At 45.4% G+C, this 23,600-nt stretch overlaps 1 protein-coding gene across 5 annotated transcripts in view; it reads left to right on the top strand.

Moving 5' to 3' along the window:
• Positions 1-18,087, top strand: part of FRMPD4 (FERM and PDZ domain containing 4) — a 1,001,692-nt gene extending 983,605 nt beyond the window's left edge. For 4 of the 5 annotated variants that reach the window (XM_029604343.1, XM_029604344.1, XM_029604342.1 and 1 more), the window contains one exon: positions 16,268-18,087. In XM_029604343.1, coding sequence (XP_029460203.1) covers positions 16,268-17,604 — 1,337 coding nt within the window. In that variant the 3' untranslated portion in view covers positions 17,605-18,087. Of the gene's footprint in view, positions 1-16,262 lie in introns of all 5 variants that reach the window. The other variant, XM_029604346.1, reaches the window with a different exon arrangement.
• Positions 18,088-23,600: the final 5,513 nt, after the last annotated feature.

Below are 23,600 nucleotides of genomic sequence, written 5' to 3'. Positions count from 1 at the left end.
CATTGGTCCAAGGTGGAGTTGACGCTACCCATGGGGAAACCCCCACAGGTCTCCACCATTGGAAGGTGGAACAGACTGGGAAGCAGAGGCCAACTGAAGCTTCGCCAAAGCCAGCCCCCGTTCCTCACAGATTGAGCCCTTGGGTACCGGGGCCAGCTGGTCTTAGACGGGCCTCCGTGTGGTTGATCCCGAGGAAGGTGTTCAGAACAGGGAGCCAGGAAGCAGCTGAGACACAGAGTCCAAAAGAGCTGAGTTCGAGACAAGGCCTGGATCCAAAAGCCTTGACAGGCTAAGGCAGGCTAGAGGACAGGAACATGTTAAGTCTAGGCTTGTAAGTAGGCAGAAGCGTAAAAGAGGCCAAGTCCATGTAATCTGCTGGAGGCAGAGTCAGGTCCAAGCTGGAATCAGGACAGGCGGCTGGAGACAAAGTCAGATGCTGACTGAAATTAGGGCAGGTGGCTGGAGACAAGGTCAAGTATAGGCTGAAGTCAGGGCAGGCGGCTGGAGACTAGGTCAAGGTACGAGCACAGCTCAGAGCCTGGAATCCATCCAAAGCGTGGTCAAGAGCGAGCAAGAGTCAAAGCCAGGAATCCGTCCAAAAGCATAGTCAGGAGTAGCGAAGGTCAAAGCCAGAAATCCGTCCAAGGTAATCAGGAGCAGGTAACAGGTACTGGAACTCAGGAACTGGAAACAAGAATGCAGGACTGGAACAAACGAGCACAGGAACAGAAACGAAGAAGTAGCAACTAAGCACACGACAAACGTGGAGGCCTGTTGCCAAGACAAAGACCAAGCAGCAGGGCCTGCCTTAAATAGCAGGGCCTGGTGATGTCATCATCCGGGGCCACGGGAAGGTTTCCCGCCGTGGCCCCTTTAAGGTCGAGAGAGGCGCATGCATGCGCGCCTAAGGCAAATGGCTGAGATTATGAGGTGGCGGCGTCTCCCCTACGCACAAGTAGGGAGACCCGACTGGAACCGGAGGGGGTCACGGAGCAGCTGGAGGATCCTGGGGACGTGGTAGGAGCACGGGTGCATAGGCGGCTGCCTACCGCTGCTAGAGAGGAGGGGCCAGGTCCGGGACCCAAGTGCCAGGGATGAGTAGGGCCGGACGCAGGCCTGCCACGGCCGGGACACGCAACAGCTACAAATAATACTAAATGGTTGAATGCAGACCATAACAACTATGACAGAGAACACCCAAATATATATATATACATATAAAGATATAGAGCTTACATTCCTAGACACAGTTGAAAACAAGGATCCAAGAGATCTGTCTCTCCTGCCATGGTCTGAAGTTTATGTTGATTCTAATTCCATATCAGCTTTGTTCACTTTTATATAATTTGTGAGAAATCTAACATTGCCTGAGTCAGGAGGGGGTCTTCCTCTCTCTCTCTTTTCTTATCAGTCCTGGTGCCACAGTTAAGCTCATCAGATCCTAATATTGCTTTGATGTGAACCTTTGTACTTGGGCACTTTAGTTGGGACAGTTCTAATCAATAGTGTCTACAAGTGAGAGATCCCTTCTGCTGTAAACACTAGCAAATAGTTGGGGGCTATGCAAGCAGAAAGCAGTTATGCAAGCAGTGGGGGATCAGATGTCTGGAACAGTTCTGTGTGACTGCATGTGTGTAAGTTAAGTTAACCGATTCTGGGTTGGCCAGCCCAGAATCAGTTTTTCATATTCCTATGTTCATTCTATCTGTATGTGGCTCTGAGTTCATCAAGAATCAGATTCAAGCAAAATAATCCCATAACACCTCCCCCCCCCCCCCCCCGCCTCCCCCACACACACACTCCCCTCCAGAACACCTCTTTGCTGTGCACATAAAAGTGCACACAGAATCACTTCTATGCATACCTTCATGTGTACAACTCCTTCCCTGGGTAATTTTCAAAAGCCCATTTTCCCCCATGAAACTGGATTTTAAGGGTGTAAATGCTTTGGAAAATTTAGCACTATTTAATTATGAATACAACGCAAATGAAGAAATCCACATTTTGGAAACATAATAAGCATCTACGTTTATGCCAAAGCTTCCCAAATCTATCCTGGTGACCCCACAGTTAGCTGAGTTTTCTGGATATCCACAGCAAATCTGCATGAAATAACTTTGCATTTACTAGTATGATCATTTTCAAATAGTTCAGTACTTTTGGTAAGATTAAATGGGCTCCCCAGGTATTGAGTAGGAACAGAACTGAGTCCTTCTTTTGGTGGCAATTTTCAAAAGCATTTATTCATGTAAATGGTCTTTTGGAAAATTACTCCCAGGATTGTACACATAAAAGTACGCGGGGAAGTGATTTCGTGTATATCTTTACATGTACTGCAAAGAAGCATTCCTGGGGCAGGGAAATTATATTTTTAAAGTTTGTGTATAAATGTTTACCAGCAGGTGTAAATGTGTGTGCCAATGCCACACTATCGAAAATACTATCCCATTAATTTTCAGAGCGGACTTACACATGTTAAGTCAGCTTTGGAAATTGAGGCCGACGTCCACGGGTACCTTGTACATGCCGATTCCAGCCCTATGTGAGCTGTAATAATGTTACCCTCTTAGAGAAGAGAAATCTTTAGCTGCTCCAGTTCCACAGGGACTGGATAAAGAGATTTAGAGGTCCATATTCAGACACAGTCTGGATAGCAAAGTTAGCCACATACTTATCCAGCTAACTTTGGAGGTATATTCAATAGTGCAGCCACACCATTGAATATAGCCGGCTATTAAATTTAGCCTGCTAACTATTAGGGATGTGCAGAGCAAAATTTTATGTTCATATTTTTTATGTCCGAAAGGGGGTCCCACTTGCGGCCAATATGGACATAAAAAAAATCCAATGAGTTGGGTATATGTACATATGTGCAAAAAAAAAATTTAAACCCCCTCACCCTCCTTAATCCCCCCCCCAGACTTACCACAACTCCCTGGTGATCGAGCGAGGAGTGAGGACGTCATTTCTGCAATCCTTGGCGAGAAGCATGTGACGTCGGTGGCACGTCGAGTGACGCGGCGTCACGTGATTCCCGGCGAGTTCGCGCCGGACAGCTCGTTCGGCCCAAAAAGAACTTTTGGCCAGCTTGGGGGGGCCTCCTGATCCCCCCAAGCTGGCCAAAAGTTCTTTTTGGGCCGAACGAGCCGTCCGGCGCGAACTCGCCGGGAATCACGTGGCGCCGCGTCACTCAGACGCGACGTCACGTGATTCCCGGCAAGTTCGCGCCGGACGGCTCGTTCGGCCCAAAAAGAACTTTTGGCCAGCTTGAGGGGGTCAGGAGGCCCCCCAAGCTGGCCAAAAGTTCTTTTTGGGCCGAACGAGCCGTCCGGCGCGAACTTGCCGGGAATCACGTGACGTCGGCGTCACGTGATTCCCGGCTCGTTCGCGCCGGACGGCTCGTTCGGCCCAAAAAGAACTTTTGGCCAGCTTGAGGGGGTCAGGAGGCCCCCCCAAGCTGGCCAAAAGTTCTTTTTGGGCCGAACGAGCCGTCCGGCGCGAACGAGCCGGGAATCACGTGACGCCGGCGTCACTCAACGTGCCGCCGACGTCACATGCTTCTCGCCAAGGATTGCAGAAATGGCGTCCTCACTCCGCTCCATCACCAGGGAGTTGTGGTAAGTCGGGGGGGGGGGGGATTAAGGAGGGTGAGGGGGTTTATATTTTTATTTTGGCTCAACAATCGCGATTTCCCACATATCGAACATATCTATGTTCGATATGTGGGAAATCCGATCGTTTATGTCGAATCAATTTTTTAAGTAAAAAAAAAAAATGAGTTGCGTTTCACTAATGCGGTCAATCCGAATGCACACCCCTACTAACTATAGCCAGCAAACATTAGCTTTTTGGCCTGACCAAACTTACAGGCCGATACAGTAAAGTGCGTCCGCGGTTACCCTGCTTGGTTACCCTGCTTCTAACCCGCTTTCTACTCACAATTTTGCCGCGTTAGCCCAACCCGCAATTCACTACCCCTTTTAACCCATCCTTACCGCTTCTTTAAATCAACGGGTACCCCTTTCCGCCTGCGGCATGTATATGAGATGTAAACGATCGGATTAGCTATTCCCCCCCATTCAGTAATGCGCGCCCCGACTATTGCCTTTTTAAACTGCAGTTTAGCCGCGTGTTTAACCTGCTAATTTACCGCCTACCCCTACCCCTGCGTTAGAGGCAGGGGTAAGGGTAGACGGCAAACTTTCCACCAAAAGAAAACCTAAAATCCCCTCCTCCCGAAGCGACTCGACATGTAAAATATGTAAAACCTAAAACCTAAAATCCCCTCCTCCCGAAGCGACTCGACATGTAAAATATGTAAAACCTAAAATCCCCTCCTCCCGAAGCGACTCGACATGTAAAATATGTGAATAAGTGTAACCAACTTACTTTTTGTTTCTTTTTCAGCCCTTTTAGCCTTCTCTGCCGTCCTCCGGAGGGGGCAGCCAGCGAGGGCAGCGGACGGCGAAAGTGGCTTCCAGCGGCCCCCGCCGGCGAAGACGGACGAACGCACGCCCGTAGTGCACGGGCGCTCAAGCCACCGAAAGCACGTGGACGGGCGTGCGTGACGTACGCCGTGACGTCACGCACGCGCGTTCATGTGCTTTCATTGGCTTGAGCGCCCGTCAATTTGGGCGCACTAGCCGTTCGCTGGCTAGAGCGCCCAAATTGACGGGCGCTCAAGCCAATGAAAGCACATGAACACGCGTGCGTGACGTCACAGCGTACGTCACGCACGCCCGTCCACGTGCTTTCGGTGGCTTGAGCGCCCGTGCACTACGGGCGTGCGTTCGTCCGTCTTCCCCGGCGGGGGCCGTTAAAAGACGCTTTCGCCGCCGGCGGCCCCCTCCGGAGGACGGCAGAGAAGGCTGAAAGGACTGAAAAAGAAACAAAAAGTAAGTTGGTTACACTTATTCACATATTTTACATGTCGAGTCGCTTCGAGAGGAGGGGATTTTAGATTTTTAGGTTTCACATATTTTACATGTCGAGTCGCTTCGAGAGGAGGGGATTTTAGATTTTTAGGTTTCACATATTTTACATGTCGAGTCGCTTCGAGAGGAGGGGATTTTAGATTTTTAGGTTTTACATATTTTACATGTTGAGTCGCTTCGGGAGGAGGGGATTTTAGGTTTTCTTTGGTTAAAGTTGGGATCCACTTCCTGGTGCCTGTCATTTCAAATGTCATTTGAAATGACATTTTAAATGACAGGTACCAGCGCACCCAGGACACCGTATAGGCGCTGTATAATGCGCCTATACAGTAAAATGGATTGCGCTTCATGGGCGCGCGTTGGATGCGTATTGGACGCGGCTTGAATTTGCATGCGGTTTTAATACAGTATCGAGCGGTAGGTGAGCCGGACTGTGCGTGCGGCAAACGCGGGTGCGCCCGGGACTAACGCAGCTCTTCCTACCGCTCCTTACTGTATCGGCCTGTTATATAGCTATGAAATCCGGTAACTCTGAATATCAGAGTTAGCCGGTTAACTTATCAGGCTAACTCAACTCCTCCCCGTTACAGCCCTGGAACACCCCTAACTTATCTGGCAAAACTCTAGCCATCTAACTTACTAGCTGGCTAGACTTTAACTGGATAAGTACCCAAATATTAATTTAGCTGGCTAACTTCTAAGTTACACGGCTAAATGCTTTTCAATATGGACCTCTTCAGTAACTGGTAAAGACATTTTCTTTCCCCTTACTTGTAAGATTTTAGATTAATTATTTTCAGTTTTGCATTTTCAGCTCAACTATTTTTTTCTGTGCTGTGCCCCTTTAAATGTATATGCTGTAAATACAACATGTATATTTAACAAGTAAAAAGCAGTTGGCATAATTCAGTGATAAAGCTAATCTCAAAATGAAATCTCCACGTCATCAGCTGGCTCTGCCCTTCTCCTCCATGAACCTGCCCTTTCTTAGGGAAGGGCAGTTTGCAGCCTCCCATTTTACCTGTGTCCGTACTTAGTTACCCGGTTAAAAAGCATTTGAAATTTGTCCTCAGAATATAGTACATCAGGCCTACAGAGTCTGGGTGAACATTATATTGGATCTAAATGAAATAAAAATGGAACATGGGTACCTAAAATGGTATAATCCATCAGAGAACCCTAAAATCGTGTAAGTAACAGCACTAATGTTTTAAATGATTTGAAAGATGCTTAATGTTGCAAGTTTTATTAGACAAATATTTCAAAAAATAAAATTGGTACAATAACACACACATATTTATCAATTTCCCTAGTCATTCCTCATTCACACCACTTTAAACTCTCTGTATTGTTATGCATTTATAACATGTTGTTAGGATCTGCTCCTCCAGAGGGGAGGAGCTAGCAATCTGTTATAATATGCTCCACCAGAGGGGAGGAGTTAGCAGTCTGTTAGGATCTGCTATGCTGATGAGAGGAGCAAGCAGATGAGAGTTAGCAGTCTATTGTGCTCAGCTCCTGAAGTGGGAGGAGTGAGCACTCTAATGTAAATAGGTGAATCCTTGGGGCTATTGCAGGTGACAGCACAGCCAGGAGGATATCCTGAGAGGGACCACCGGCTAGGCTTGGGTATGGAGACAGACACAGATAGTTCTTTATTAGACAGGTTAGTAAAACTACCAGAGGCGGCAGTAGTGAGCTGATATGCCCGGCAGTCCCTCAGATACTGGAACTGCGATCCCAGGGTTGCTGAGCTGTAGAGAGATTATAGATAGTGAGTAGACAGGGTATGCTGTATACATAGTCAGTAGTAGATGACAATCTCACATAGATTCTTAAAGAGGCTCAGTAGCTGGAAGGAGTTAGGCCCTCGAGGAGCGAGTACCTGGTTCTAGGGAAAGCTCTGAGAGAATGGAGGTAATTCACGATTGTCTGTATCTGCAATAGTCTTCAGGAACATGGGCCCTCGAGGAGCGAGTACCGGTTCCTATCTGCAATCTGAAATAGAGAAGAGAGAGCGAGGCCCCCGAGGAGCGGGTACCTCTGGTAAGTACGAGGAGGCAGAGTAGCTTGGACGAATTCGTATTCCTTGACCGAGTTCGATTCGTAGTCCTTGCTAACTCAAATCGTAAGCGTAAGTGAAGACCTTTTATGTTGGAAGAGGATGACGACAATACAGGGGAACGCCCCTGAGGTTCGCGCCCTTGCTGGTACATACTTCGGAGCGCGCGCCCTACGTTATCAGGAACATGGCAGATCCGCAGCGTCGAGCCGGTCCGGGGACACCGGGAAGAAGTGGCATAGAGACACTGCGGCAGCAAGCCGTCCATCAGACCCGGAGGGAGTCGCCACAGAGGTAGAGAGGGTGGAGTGAGGGCGAAGAGCAGCCACGAGCGCAACACATGTATAGATTTATTGCCTTTTTGTTCCCTATCCACTTGTTAATTGTAAACCGACATGATGCGATTTTTTCGCGAATGCCGGTATAGAAAACCTTTAAATAAATAAATAAATAAATAAATAAATAAATATCAACATAAAACATTGTCAAAATATGTACAACGTGCTTGTAATGAAACAATCACACTTGCAATAGAGCTGAACTTCAAGAAAGATACTTTGTAAATTGCAAAGGAGTCACATGTAAGATACCTTCATTAAAAAGGGGATACAGTTGAATCTCAGTCTACAAGAATGGATTCTTTCAGGCCGATTTAATAAAAGGTGAGGGAGAGCCGGCGCTCCAAGTTGAGCACTTGCTCTCCCGACACACGCCCTGGCACCTCTCCTGGCCATATGATTCAGTTTTTAAATTAGACCAGGCACTAATAAGGAGGCACTAGAGACAATAGCACATCCCTAGTGCCTCCTTATTGTAATGGTTTGTGGGTTTGTGGACCCTTGGTCCAAGGTGATAGTTGTTACCACCTGTGAGGAGGAGCCCCCTCAGGTCCACACCACCGGGAGATGAGGTCTGGCACAGCAGGGATCTCTGGGTGAAACTATGGAGAGGTCCCAAGGAGCGGAGTAAAAGACTCAACAAGGAGGGACCCCACAGCAGGTAGGCAGGCTGGAGATCAGTACCTGGGCAGAGCTCCGAAGGGGATGGCACTAGGCAGGCCCTTGGAGCGGGAAGCACAAGACAGGACTTGCAGGAGGTATTCCAGGGAGGCAACCCCGAGGGGCAGAGCTGTGCAGCGACAGAGGTACTGATGCGATGACGTAGGCCAACCCGTGGTGCAGGGAGGCCCAAGTCAGGTCTCCAGATGATGACATGAACCAGCCAGAGGAGCGGAAGGTACCGGCAGTGACCAGTGGTAGAATCAAGGGTACTGCTCTGAGGAGCGGGGAAGCACCGACAGTCCCAAGTGTAGGCATAGGCACTACCCCGAGGAGCAGGGAAGCACTGACAGTCTCTGTATAGAACGTAGGCACTGCCCTGAGGAGTGGGGAAGCCCAGACAGTGTCTGTTTAGAACATAGGCACAGCCCTGAGGAGCGGAAAAGCACTGAGGTAGAACTCCCAAGTGGTGAAAGCATTTCCCAGAGGCAGCCTTGAGGAGCAGGAAGCCAGCAAGATAGGACTTCAGGAGGGTGTAGGGCCAGCCTGAGGAGCAGGGTAAGTCAGGAGAGCAAGTCCCTGTAGAGCGTGCATGCTGGCCCCTGAGGAGCAGGTACCAGGCAGGGTCCAGAGTACAAGAAGGTTCAGTAGCATCACCACAGGATCACGGAGACAGGAGCTCGTAGAGACGTAATGGAACTCGTTGCCAAGTCAGCTAGCTGAGGGCGAAGGTGGAGCTTAAGAACCCTGATCCAATGACATCCTCAATCAAGGACGCCCCCGAGGTTCCCGCCGAAGAGGCTTCAAAAGAGGGCCCAGTGGCACGCGCACCTAGAAGGGCACAATGTCGACGTGGATGGCGGCGGCGTCTCGACCGCCATGAGGAGCTTGGGGAATGTGGTGGCAGAGACTAGCCTGCACCACAAGCAGGCCTGGAGAGGGAAGCAGGACGGTGCAGGACATGAGTAGACATGGTCGCAGCCATCTGTGACTGACGGTCATAATAGTACCCCCTCGCTTAAGATTCCCCCCCCCCCCGAGGGTTTGGGTTTGCGAGGATGCTTGGCATGGAACTGCTAAATGAGGTCCTTGTCCAGGATATTGGCCGCAGGTTCCCAGCTGTTCTCCTCAGGACCAAAGCCCTCCCATGAGAGGAGATATTCCCATTTTCTTTCCTCGTTTTCTAACGTCCAGGACATCTCAGACTTGATATGTGACATCTGCTTCCAAGGACAGTGGCTGGGGGTCCAGTGGTTTTTTAGAAAATCCTCAGAGAACCAAAGGCTTTAGTAGAGAAACTTGGAAAACTTTGTGAATCTTTGTGAAGGCACTGGAGTCAGTAGGTAACAGGGCCCAGATGGCAGAGCACAGGAAAGGGGCCAATAAATCTAGGGGCGAAGCGAGCTGAGGGCAGCTTGAGTCGAATAAATTTGGTACTGAGCCATACCTTCTCCCCTGGTTGGAACTGGGGTGCTTCGCAGTGATGGGTGTCAAAGGCCTTCTTTGATCTCTGGGCAGCCTGCTTGAGCAGCTGTTGGGTATTATGCCACAGTTGGTGCAATTCTTGGGCAATAGCTTGTGCTGCTGGAGATGCCATGGACAGTGGGAGTGAAAGTGGTGGCAAAGGCTGGCGTCCATAGACCACCTGGAAAGGAGATGAACCGGTGGAGGCGGACTGATGGGAGTTAAGTGCGAACTCCAAAAATGGAAAGAGGTTGGCCTAGTCATCCTGCCGCAGGCTTACGTAGGCTCACATGAATTGTTTTAAGGTTCTATTAGTCCTCTCTAAGAACATAAGAAATTGCCATGCTGGGTCAGACCAAGGGTCCATCAAGCCCAGCATCCTTTTTCGAACAGAGGCCAAATCAGGCCACAGGAACCTGGCAATTACCTAAACACTAAGAAGATCCCATGCCACTGATGCAATTAATATCAGTGGCTATTCCCTAAGTAAATTTGATTAATAGCCATTAATGGACTTCTCCTCCAAGGGAAAGGGATTTGCATTCACAGAAAAGCAGGGAGTAACTTGCTTTTTATGCAGTTACTACCCCAAATCAAATAAGCCTGATACTTCACTTCAATGCATATCCAGCATAGCTCTCTGCTTCAACGGCAGGGGAGAATGTCTGATACTTCAAGCATATCCAGCATAGCTCTCTGCTTCAACGGCAGGGGAGAAAGTCTGACACTTCAAGCATATCCAGCATAGCTCTCTGCTTCAACGGCAGGGGAGAAAGTCTGACACTTCAAGCATATCCAGCATAGCTCTCTGCTTCAACGGCAGGGGAGAAAGTCTGACACTTCAAGCATATCCAGCATAGCTCTCTGCTTCAACGGCAGGGGAGGAAGTCTGATACTTCAAGCATATCCAGCATAGCTCTCTGCTTCAACGACAGATAAGTATGGAAAAAAAAAAGTGTGAAGCTTGCTGGGAGACTGGATGGGCCGTTTGGTCTTCTTCTGCCGTCATTTCTATGTTTCTATATGTTATCCAAACCTTTTTTGAACCCAGCTACACTAACTGCACTAACCACATCCTCTGGCAACAAATTCCAGAGCTTTATTGTGCGTTGAGTGAAAAAGAATTTTCTCCGATTAGTCTTAAATGTGCTACTTGCTAACTTCATGGAATGCCCCCTAGTCCTTCTATTATTCGAAAGTGTAAATAACCGATTCACATTTACCCGTTCAAGACCTCTCATGACCTTAAAGACCTCTATCATATCCCCCCTCAGCCGTCTCTTCTCCAAGCTGAACAGCCCTAACCTCTTCAGCCTTTCCTCGTAGGGGAGCTGTTCCATTCCATTTATCATTTTGGTTGCCCTTCTCTCTGTTTGGCCATTGGCTTGAGGGTGGTAGGCCGAGGTAAAATCGAATGAAATATTGAATTTCTTGCAGAGGGTTTTCCAGAAGCATGCAATGAATTCAACTCCATGGTCCGAGAGGATGTGCTTGGGGAGCCGTGGAGCCGGAACACATGCCTAAAGAACAGTTTGGCCAGCTGAGGCGCCGATGGGAGGCAGGGTAGTGCCATGAAATGGGCCATTTTATAGAAACAGTTGACAGTGACCCCTATGGTATTGTTCCCATTGGAGACAGACACATCCACTATAAAGTCTGTTGCGATATGGGTCCAGGGCTCACTTGGAATGGGAAGCGGTTGCAAGAGTCCCCAGGGCCTTCCTGCTGGAGGTTTATGATGGGCGCAAGTAGGGCAGGGCTCAACACAAGCTTATGTATCTTTTTGTATTGTAGGCCACCAATAGTACTGCTGCACAGTGGAGAGAGTTCTGGATTGGCCCGGATGTCCGGAGGTCAAAGAGTCGTGAACCCATTGTAAAACCCTCTGTCATAGCTGGCGAGGGACCACCATCTTCCCCGGTGGTACTGGAAAGGTGGCAGACAGGATGACCTTGGCAGGGTCTATTATGTGCCATGGGGTATCGGGTACATCCTCTGTGATGAAAGACCTGGAGAGAGCATCGGCACGACCATTTTTATTGGCTGGGCGATAACGCAGTATGAAATTGAATCGGATAAAAAAGAAGGACCAAAAGGCCTGGTGATGTTTTAAATGCTGAGCATGATGTAGATACTCAAGATTTTTATGAATCGTGTATACGGTGATCTGGTGTTGAGCTCCCTTGAGCCACGGTCGCCATTCCTCAAAGGCCAGCTTGATGGCCAGCAATTCTTTATCTCCAATGGCGTAATTACATTCCACCGGCAAGAAGCACTGGGGAAAAAAAGAACAAGGGTGTAGAGTATGAGTAGAGTATTGGCTCAGTACGGCTCCTACTCCAATGTCGGAGGTGTCCACCTCGACAACAAACAGCTGTGTAGGGTCCGGATGGTGGAGATATGGTTCCTTGAGGAAGGCAGACTTGAGGTCCTGAAAGGCGTCATGGCTTCGGGTGACCACTAAGAGGGGTTGGCCCCCTAGCGAGTCATGGCTGTGAGTGGTGCCGTCAGGGTAGAATAATGGTGAATAAAGGAGCGATAATAATTGGCAAAGCCTAGGAACCTCTGAAGGGCCTTGAGGCCTGTAGGTTGAGGCCAATCACGGATGCTCTTCAAAACCCCTGGCTGGACACCACGTAGCCAAGGAATGGAATGGTCTCTTGCTCGAAGGAGCACTTCTCAAGCTTGGCAAAAAGTTGGTTATCTCGCAGACGCTGGAGGACACGAGAGACGTCCTGTCGATGGCTTTGAAAGTCTTGCGAGAAAACTAGAATATCGGCAAGGTACACAACTAAGCACTGGTATAGCATATCTCTGAAAGCCTTGTTCATCAGGTTTTGAAATACCGCGGCGTGTTGGAAAGCCCAAATGGCATCACATAGTATTCAAAATGGCCGTCACACGTGCTAAAGGCGGTCTTCCACTCGTTGCCCTCACAGATCCGGACCAGATTATAGGCTCTGTGGAGATCCAATTTTGAGACGATTTTTGCTCCTTGAAGCCTATCAAAAAGCTCAGAGATAAGAGGCAGTGGGTAGCGATCCTTGAGAGTAATTTCATTTAGGCCACGGTAATCGATGCAGGGACGGAGGGAGCCATCTTTTTTCCCTACAAAGAAAAATCCCGCTCCAGTGGGAGACTTGGTCGAATGAACCTTTTGGCCAGGTTCTTATGGATGTAATCTGACATGGCATGGGTCTCCACCTGCAAGAGGGGATAGATCCTACCCCGAGGAGGCTCTGGGTTAGGCAGCAAATTTATTGCACAGTCGTAGGAGCGTTGAGGAGGTAGAGTATCCGTGGCCTTTTTTGAGAACACATCAGCAAAAGAAGCATATTGCGGAGGAAGGCCGGGAAGAGAGGGCGAGGTAGTCATACAAGGCAGAGGAGAGACGGATTCTAGGCAGTTCTTATAACAGGAGGAACCCCCAACGAGAGAGCTGTAGAGTAGCCCAGTCGAACTGCGGAGTGTGCTGCTGTAGCCAGGGCAGCCCCAAAACTACAGGATGGATGGCCTTGTCCAATATATGGAACGTAATGGTTTCCACGCGCAGGGTCCCGGTGCGTAGCTGAATAGGAGCTGTGGTGTGGGTAACCTCACCAGGAAGAGGTTCTCCATGGAAAGATGAGAGTAGAAATGGCACCAGAGAACGGATGGTGGGGATCCGCAAGTGTTCCGTGAGTTGCTTTAATATGAAGTTCCCACCAGGCCTGGAGTCCACCAATGCCAAGGTGTGAAACTTATCTTAATGGACACAGGGACAGTCAATGGATGAGATGGTGAAGTCAGGCCTAGGAGTACTCCTCCAGCAGAACCTAGGCCCAGGAGTTTCCTGGACAGACTGAACACGAGGCAATGGCATATCTGGGCTGGCCGCAGTACAAGCAGAGGCCGGATTGCTGGTGATGCCATTGTTCCTTAGGAGAGAGTCTGCTCCGGCCCATCTGCATAGGTTCTTCCTCTGCTGGATTCTGCGATGTATTCATTCTGGGAGAAGAAGAACTTCGGGATGAGCCTGAGGTAGAATTCCGGGATGCTCTGGACTCTTGAGAGCATTCTTGTAGACTACGGTCGATACACCCAGTGAGGTCAATCAAAGAGTCCAGGGACGAGGGCAATTCACAAGCCGCCAGCTCATCTTTAATCCGAGAGCTCAAACCTTGAGGAAGATGGAACGTAGACAGTTGGAATCCCAATGAAGTTCCGAAGCGAGATTTCATAATTCAATAACGTAGTGAGAGCCTTGTTGGAGATGAAGAAGTGATGTCCCGGAAATGGCTCTTCAACCAGGATCTTCGAAGACGGACCAGAACAGGGCCAGGAACCCTGGAAGATCTCAAAGGACCGGGTCAGCTCACTCCCAGAGGGGTGATGCCCAGGCCAAAGCCTTACTATCCAAAAGGGAAAGGATGTATGTAGTCTTGGTGATCACATCTGGGAAGTAAGCTGGTTGCAGACAGAAATGCATATGGCATTGATTCAAGAAACCCCTGCATATAAGAGGGTTCCCTGAAAAGCATGGAGATGCCAGGAAGGACACGGTTGGCCAAGGAACTGGCGTAGAGGTGGAGGTATTGAGCTTGATAGATGTCGTGGTGGAAGTCATGGTAGCATCTAGGCACGTGCTCAGGTTGTCTATGGCAGCTGCCAGACAGTCCAAGACTTTTTGCTGTTTGCTGATCCTTTGTGCAATGTCACTACATATCCCGCATTACCTTTTTTTAATTTATTATTTTTTTTTTTCGATAGTTTTTATTACTACTCTGATGAATCAAATGTTAATCTCTATTTAACCACTTCTTGTTCATACATCGCTTTTTACAACCAAAATGTTTTGCAAAAACGTTTTTATAAAATGCCCAAAAAGATTTTGAAAAACCAAAAAATCTTTGGAGGGAGAAAAGTGATGTTTCATAAAATTGTTTTAAGGTACCATCCAGATTACCCTTAATGATTTTTAATCATGAACACCACTGTCCACCCTATCAAAAAACTTTTTTGTGTTTCTTTTGAATATTTTTTTTTTAAATGTTGGGAAAAGTCCATGATATACATGAATGTAAAACATCCACCACCACACTAAAAATCACTCATATTTGTTTCTTGTAATGCTACTTAGTAAGCCATACTTAACTTGCAACTGTGATCCTGAGAAATTGATGCAACCGAAGCGTCTTATACCCAACAAGGCCCAGTTTCGAATGTCATCTTCTTCAGGGGACTCGCTTAACCTCTGCTCATCTCAGTTCTGTATCACTGTTGTTCAATCCGCTTTCTGCTTCAATTCGAAAAAAGCTTGCAGCGCGCTGCCTCTATTCAAAAAAATGGCGCGTAGCATCTCGACCGCCATGAGGAACCATGGGGAACGCGATGGCGGAGACTAGCCCACACCACGAGCAGGCCTGGAGAGGGAAGCAGGACGGTGCAGGACGTGAGTAGACGTGGTCGCAGTCATCTGCGACCGACGGTCATAACACTTATTAGTAGAAGAGTCAGCTGTCAGCAGGTCCAACACGACGCTTAATTTTACCGACATCTGTTTTCGAACCTGCTGACAGCCACAGGTTCGGAAAATGGACGCCGGCAAAATTAGGTCTCTATTTTCGAACCTGCCAATCAGTGAATAGATTTGTTTTGTTTTGTTTTTTTTTTTTGTATTTTTGGTGCCTCCGACTTACCGTTAATTTCTGAGAGTAAAATGTGCGGCTTGGCAAGTCACTTTACCCTCCATTGCCTCAGGTACAAAAACTTAGATTGTAAGCCCTCTGGGGATAGAGAAATACCTACAGTACCTGAATGTAAACCGATGTGATATCTCAATCGAATGTCGGTATATAAAAACAATAAATAAATAAATAAATAAATGTTACTTTCAGTATACCGGGCAAATAACTAATAGGCTCATCAACATGCATCTGCATGTCATGAGTGCTATTAGTTTCGGGGAGGATGGCCTCACATTTTCCATGCACTATTACCCCTTAAGTATAAAAATGCGCGTCCAAATGGGTGTTAAATGGTGCATTCGGCCGAGCATACTGGTCTGTATCGGCCTGCGAGTAATTGTTTCACAGGACTGCTATTCCAATGATGTTTCTAGTCTCCGTTCTGCTTCCTCTATATTCTGTATTCTCTCTGTCCCTACAAAGGCCTCTGTTTCGCCGTCAAGGCTTCCTCAGGGGAAAATATTGTTCATAACCATTCGTGTGTTGATAGCATGGACTGTATTTAGTGAAGAAGACTCGATCTCTTATTGTTGATTCTATTTTATATGTCACTTTGTCAATTCAGTGTCTCAAGACTTCAGTTGTTGTTAATTAATAGTTTGCTAAATACAGCATAATCATCTGTGAATTTCCACTGTCTTCTTAGCATGTTGGAAACCTTTTCAAGTCTCTTTGCTGGAACAGTATCTGGAGCAGACTTCAAAGCCTCTTTTGCAACATTAATCATCTTTCAAATCATTTAAAACATTAGTGCTGTTACCCTATTTTAGGGTTCTCTGAAGGATATACAATTTTATATATATGATATACATCTGTGATATATATGTGATCTATATTTTTGCATCCAATTTATGATGTTTTTTAACTTAGATTTCACATTGACATATAAAAATGTTCTTTGAAATAAGGGAATTGGGGTTCTTTGCACTTTTGTGTGTGTGTGTGTGTGTATATATATATATATAAATGTTTTTTAATACTTATGAAAGGAAAAACAGAGACTCCCAGACATTCTATCATAAAATATTGTCAGGGAAATGCTTAATGTTTCTCTTTCTTGTTTTTCTGCTACCCCTAGTGTAGCTTTCACAGAGCCTGTGAAGGGAAGACAAGGAGGCATGCCTTCAGCTTTTTCCAAACGTCCTAAAGCTGATCCCATCACACCATTCTACATCAGCTTAAGTTCAAAGGTGCCAATTCAGAATCAAGACTTTTATTACCTTCCCCAGTTGAAGCAGGCATGCCCGGCAGAGGTGGGTTCATGGCCGTATGAGTTGATGGGGGGGAGCCTCAGAATGCCACACAGCAGGAAGGTGCTGAGACGCAGCAGCAGCAGTGTTACAGCAGCATGGTCAGGTATTGAGACCCTCACAGAGGAGACGGTGACTGCAGGAAGCCTGAAATACCTGGAGACCACCGAAGCGGAAGCCTCCAGATGTGAAAAGAGAGCTGAACTCCCATTAGGTAAAAAAATCTCCAAAAGTTATTCCCAAGGTTCTGTGAATTTGGGCTATGAAAGCAGAGACAACAAAAGGTCTTCTGCAAACCCTATGCAGAAAAACGCCAAACAGTACAGAACACTGCCCTTGCTAAAGTTGGATGCCAGCAACTGGCGGTGTCGTGGTCCCTTTAGCTATTGTTTTCTGAATAAAAGAAATAATGGTGATGAGGATGACGAAGATGATGAAGATGAGGATGGGAATGGGAAGAAGCAGGTGTCATGCCTGTATCAGTCACAAGTGCCGCCAGTCATTCTGCCCTTATCTGCTGAAAGCGAGAGTGAGGAAACCAGTTCTCCCGTAGCAAGCACAATGAGAGCCCATGAAAACAGTGCAGCTGAAGTGCGAGCTGGGCAAGGCAACTTCAGCATCGATGACATGGCCTTTGACGTTAGAATAGCTAGAATAAATGCACTGAAGGAAAATGTGTATGCAGTGCCTGATGGATTCCTTGCAGCACAAAAGGATGCGCGTGAGCTCCTCTGCCTCGTGCAGCCAAGTCTGGGGAAGAGTGATGAAGTGTGCCCAGAAACCTATGATCTTAAACTTTCTCAATACAAGCAACTGTTATCCATAGAATCAAGAGAGCTAGGAAGTGCCTGCAGGAAATTGGCTAGGGCTGATAAAAGCCCCGAGGAGATGCTCCAGGCTATGACTTCCAGCTTTCAAGTCCTCTGTTGCTTAACAGAAGCCTGCATGCGTTTAGTGAAAGTCATGACCTCTGAAACGCAGCAGCAGGAAATCATGGCCAAGATATATGAGGTTGTAATGAACTACATTTGTCTGCTGAAAGCAGCAGAGGCAGCATCCGGCAAGGTCTCCAGTGATCCCAGTGCAAAACTGTTGGCTCGCCATTCAAACACCATGGCTGCTATCGTAAGCACACTAACCCGTTCTCTTAAAATGCTTCTGAACAAGTGAACTAGGACAGGCACTTCATAATCTACCTTTGCAAAGCCATACATAAAACTCTTCTTTAACACATGTGTATGAACTAATGTAAGAAATTATTCTCTCATCTGTATATTTTATTTTATATAAAATTATTGAGAAATAAAAAAAGTTCTATTACTGTACATTGGTAAATATGCTGACCAGCTGTATCCTGCTTATATAAAAGAAGCATACAATAAGGTGAGGAATTGTGGCTATTTTCATATAGTCTAGTCTGCAGGTATATAATAACTTTTAAGTACTGAAGGGTCAGAAAAATATAAAGATCCTTTCTCTTCCTTCTACTTCATTTATGTTTAGAAATAAGAAATGGAATTATAATGTATATAAACACAATATTTAATATTTTAAAGTATAATTTTTAAGCACTGGAAATAAACTACATGTAAAATCTGAGAGGCTCTTATGATTTACTAATATTATATATGTATGTATGTAATAAACTGACATTTGTTCATATTGTCTTGGTTATCTGTGCCTTCCTTTCTAGGATAAATGACGTTTTATGTAATAGTATGTCTGATTTTCAACACACTTGTCATGAAATAAAGTAGATCTTTTCAGGAAAAGTACTGTAAATTTTGTTTGCAAATACTGCACAACAGATTTGTTCAACCTGTAGCTCAAGAACCACATGTAGGTCTTCATTGTTCAGTGTTACTTTTATACCACAAAAATATTAAAATGTTAGAGAATCAAACAGAATTAATATGAGAATTTAAAGACAACACATTTGATTATGTTTCTTTGAAATTCAATTTACTGTTAAGAGTGGACTGTCACCGAGTTTTATTTTTCAGTAACCATATTTTACAAGATTTTGTCAAAAATGAATATTTTTCTAAGTAATAGCAAATGCTTTCTTGATTTTTTTTTTCATAGACTAGCATAAGGATCCCAACTTTTCAAAGCTCTCAGTCTGTGGTACAGTATTTGCACTCTTAAGTGGATGTACAAAAATTAATAGTATTTTATAAGCTGTGGCAGGAGCTGCACAGTTTATAAAATACCTTGTTATTTCTGCTTCGAAAGTATGCACTTATGTTTCAGTTTTCATGTATATTTCCAATGCAAGAAAATGCGTACTTTCTCTAAACATTCTATACACATACATGTGTATATTTTACATGCAAAATAATTGTGACACTGCATGAATTAACAGCCAGGATTAAATGTATGGGCAGGTTTTTATAAAGTATGCACTTCTACCATTTTGAAAAGTTACTTGCATGAGAACTTGGAATCACCAGTTCACCTGTTAGAGATGTGCATTCATTTTAGACGAATTAGACAATTTCAACGAAATTGTCTAATTCGTTCTGTTTTGGGATCACCCCAAAACGAACAATAATTCACCGAAATGCGGGAAAAATTTCAATTTCGTGTTAGTGCACACTAAGGGGGTCATTTTCTAAAGGGATCGCGTGCATGTGATACCTAGATCGGGGCGGGTTCTGGGCGGCATCTGCACCGGAAGGGGAGGAGTCGGGGCGGCACCGGGGCGGATGCCGAGAAGAGATCGCTGTCGGCAAAAAGGTAAGGACCCTTATCGCCGTCAGTTATGTGCCCAATAGCACCACCTTTCATGGTGGTGCTATTGGTTTGCGAAAGCCAGCAGCGATAGCACCACGGTGCGATCACTGCCGGCTTTTGCAGGCCCGCCCCCTGCTTCGCCCGCCCCCCCCAGTACTGTGCGATTCACAGAGCCGCTTGACGATAGAAAATCTAGCCCTTAGTCCTCTTAATGCTCACTAACTGAAAATATTAGTGCACAGTAACGGGACTTAGTGCACACTAACTCCCATTAGTGTGCACTAACACGAAATTAGTGAAATACGAAAAAAAAAAAAACCTGAAACGTGGAAAAGGCGAAGTTAACTGTGGGAAAAATGAAGTATGAACCGATATGATATATAAAAACAATACACATCTCTATGACACCTGTACTTCCATCAGTTCACCAAATCCTTCTCCAGTTCATTTAGACCCTCTAGCATTTCACCCTGAGTCTCCATCAGGTTACTCATAACTCCTACCCAAAAACTGCCGAAACAGAGAAATCCAGTTTCACTTGCGTGATTCAATTAGTAGGTGTAAAAGTGTTTAAACAAGTTTGCTAATGTATGCACGTATATCTCTTACCAAATAGTATTATCGTGCAAACTTCTGAACCTCTCTCCGGAACACCCCTATTTCACCCTTTTTTCCCCCCTGGTAAAACATACATGCAAAACCAAAAACACATGCATACTCTCAAGGGTTATAAATAAAATAGCATATGCATGCATGCATGCATGTTACTCACATATGAAACCCCTTTGAAAATTCCTTGAAATGGTTTTCTCAAAAGATTATTTTTCAGAAAAGTATCAAAACACATCTCTGCAAAAATATTTTCTCAATGAAGGCAATTTACTGACATTCTTTCAGAATTTTTGTCTCAGTGCCATATACATTTGCATACATAATCATAGGGCTGTAGGGATAGTGCCTGCTTTCTGACATTTTTCTTTTCAATAAAATCATATAGGGGTGTATTTTCAAAGCAACTACCTATGCATCTTGGAGTTATATGATTACATCTAAGTAGTGAGTAAAAAGTATGTAAGTATTTCATATCCCATATACTTTTACCTGAATAAAAATGCTTTCCATTGGGTAAGTTTAGGTCGAAGGAGTAAACTATGTGCATATAATTGAATTTTCAAATGTATGTAAATAGTTTTCCCATATCTAAATAAAGTTCTTCCTTCCTTATCTCTTTTGCAAAGAAGGGTGGGCACTACTGTACTATCAGAAGTGCCAATGTGTGCTAGGGAGGGTGATTGTTAAAGGGACCTCTGCAGATAAAGTAGTGCTCTAACAGCAGAAATGTCACTTTAGAAAATTACACGCAGAAGGGAGAGTAGTTCCAGGGGCGATTTGCTGAAAGAATTTACATGCATACTTTTTAAAAACTAAGCACCCCAAAATAGTGTTTGTGTGTATGTGTGCAGTTTTGCTGAGATAATTTTCAAAGTGAACTTACATGCACAAGTTCACTTTGAAAATTGTTGCAACTTGGATGCATAACAGCCAGCAAATTTATGCAGCCTGATGTAAAATTATCCCCACCACCTCCAATTGCAAAAATCAAGGAATGGCATGATAAAAATATGGACAAGGGTGAAAATATGATGCACAAGAAGCAAGTATTTTTCTTTAGAAAGGAAGATCTAGGCCATGATAAGAAGCTTAAAGTAGATAGACTCAAGAGTAACATAGGAAAATATTTCTTCATCAAAAGGGTGTGCATACATGGAACACCTCCCAGTGGAGTGATGGAGGCCAAAACAGTAAGATGGTAACTTTTAAACAGGTGCGCGGGCGCACATGTGTGCGTGTTTGTCAGCCTGTGCCAGGGACGTAGCCATTTTATAACATACCACATATATATGCATGCATGTTATAAAATAGCCACACCCTCCGCACATATGTGCAGAATTTTAAGTGCACGTGCGCCTATGCGCATAAATTCCGCTTCTACCGCATAATTGGAGTGATTTTAAAAGTCACGCGTGTTTTATCAGTTCGTTCCCAGTTCACCCAGGTAAGGAATTGGATTTCCAAACCCCCCTAGTTCAATAGCCTTCCTACTCCCCTGCAAGCCCTGACCCTTAAAACACACTAATCTATCCATTTGTTTTTATTTTAGAACTTGCACCGTCATCCATAGCAGAAGTAAAGTTACGTGCAGATTTCAATGTAAGATCCAGGAACGCACATGCCCCGCCCCTCTTTTGGAACTTTTCATTTGTGCCCGTAGCAGCAACTACACGTGTACTCGGGCAGCTTTTAAAATCTGTTTGGCGTGCATCGACCCGACTTGTGCATGTATTTCCCAGTTTTGGCACGCGCCAGGCTTTTTAAATTCACCTTTAAGAGAATTCTGGAATAAACTCAGAGGAACCTTTGATGCAAGGATAAAATCTGAGAATGGGTCTGCTCTGTGGTCTTACACCAGGTACAGGCAGGCTAGATTGGCCTTGCAGTCCTTATCTGCTGTTGTTTTCTGTTTCTGTGACAAAACTAAAACTGTTTTCAACAGTGACAGTAGATTATGGCACAGATATAACCATTATCTACTTAAAGTCAAAATATTACATGCTTCCAAATGTAATTGATTATTTCAGTGGAAATAACTGAATGGCTTTGGATTATTTGATAATTATGTCTGCAGGTGCTGAAATGGATCTCAGGATGGGCTATAACTACTGCTGAGCAACCTTGGAGTTTTATTCCTGTAGGTGAGTCCCCAATAAAAGCAGACCACTCAGCTAGATTCGTTTCAGACTGGTCTTATTTATTTACACAAGGGGTTTCAATGACAGATTGCAAACCACAAAGGCAATAAGAGTTATAAATTTCCTATTCCAGGGTGGCAAAGTACATTTCAGAAGCCAATCTGGGACGGATGAAGTGCCTTCCAGCCTCCTAGTTTTGCTAGGGCAGGTTGGGCTGATCTCTGGCTCCTGAGATAGCCAGTCTCTTTCTTCCCCTTCTTGGTTTTCCTTTCATTCCCCGAGTCTGGGACTTGGGATGACCATAGTCCTTTATATTGCTCTGATGGGTCCCTCACAATTGTTAATGCAGCTAGGTTATGAACTTCCAGATATGAACTGTTAACAGTGACAGGGTCCCATAATTCTTCTCAGCAGCCAGATTTCTTCTACCTGGTTCACAGTATGGGCTATAACTAACTACGGCTCATTGCCAAATCCTGCATAAACTTTTCAGAATCTCCTCAAGACTCTCCAGCCAAACTGTAGGCAAAGCTACTAGGGGCTCTGGCCAGGGGTCTGCAGAACCATACCACTACATAGGGGTTACATAAACATTTACTTTTATTTTTCATGTCATTTCATGTTCAGGCTTCCTTTTCCAGAAGTAAAAATGTCGTTTAAAGAAAATCCCAATTTAACAACTAAACTAAGTACCAATGTACTGACATGCATTAAAGCTAATAGTGTTAAGGTGATTTTTAACATGCATTGATGCTGTATTTGTCCATGTTAATGCTAACCTAGCATTCATTCAGACTAACACAACAAAAATATTAATCAGCTGCATCACTTGCAAATGTATGCAAAACCATTTAATATTAAAATGGAGCTAATGCAAATCACACTACACAATGCAATTTGAGTTAATCCACTGATAATGCAGAAACAAATACACCTCCTCAAAAAGGACTTGTCCGCATCGACCTTGGCATAAGTGATGGCTGCCTGACTGTCGCTTCTTTTGTGTGTCAGTTGGGTGACATATTGTGCTTGATTCAAATAGATCTAGATGCCCTTTCTCAGACATGCTGACAAGACCACGTATGCAGCTTCTCAATTGTGCTGAGTGTAATTAGTCTGTTTTGTGCTCCTCCAGAGATCTGGTGCGCCTCCAGACATCACCAATGCTGCTCTTATGGGTCTCCAAACATGTCACCTAATCCATGTCTATATGTTCTGTCAACAATTCCCTTGTTGTCGTTACTACATGATAAAGGCATCGCTGGTGTCTTTGACCAGATGTAGCACTCTCTTTGCTGCATCACAGAGCTTCTCGGTGAAACGGGCAAAGGCTTCCAGAGTACCAAAATTTTGAAGGTGGCAAAATCTTACCAGCACAGGGCCCAGAGGGGGGCTGTTCCAGAGCCAGTACTGCCAAAGAAGGAAGCACTGAGCCGGAGCCACTACCACCGGTAGGAGAGAGAGCACCGTGCTGGAGCTGCCGCCAATACGTAAGTTGGGGAAGGAAGTTGTATGCTCGACGGCTCGCAGAGAGCGCCAAATACCTTTGCATCAGCCCTGGAAACTGGTGCAGTATTATTTATGTATTTATTTTTATTTTTAATTTTTATATACCGACATTCTTACATCCGATGTAAATCATACCGGTTTACATTAAACAGAATAGCAGGAAATACATTT

Source organism: Rhinatrema bivittatum, chromosome 5 (genome assembly GCF_901001135.1).
Source record: "Rhinatrema bivittatum chromosome 5, aRhiBiv1.1, whole genome shotgun sequence".
NCBI lineage: Eukaryota > Metazoa > Chordata > Amphibia > Gymnophiona > Rhinatrematidae > Rhinatrema > Rhinatrema bivittatum.
This window is presented reverse-complemented; position numbering and strand designations above follow the sequence as displayed.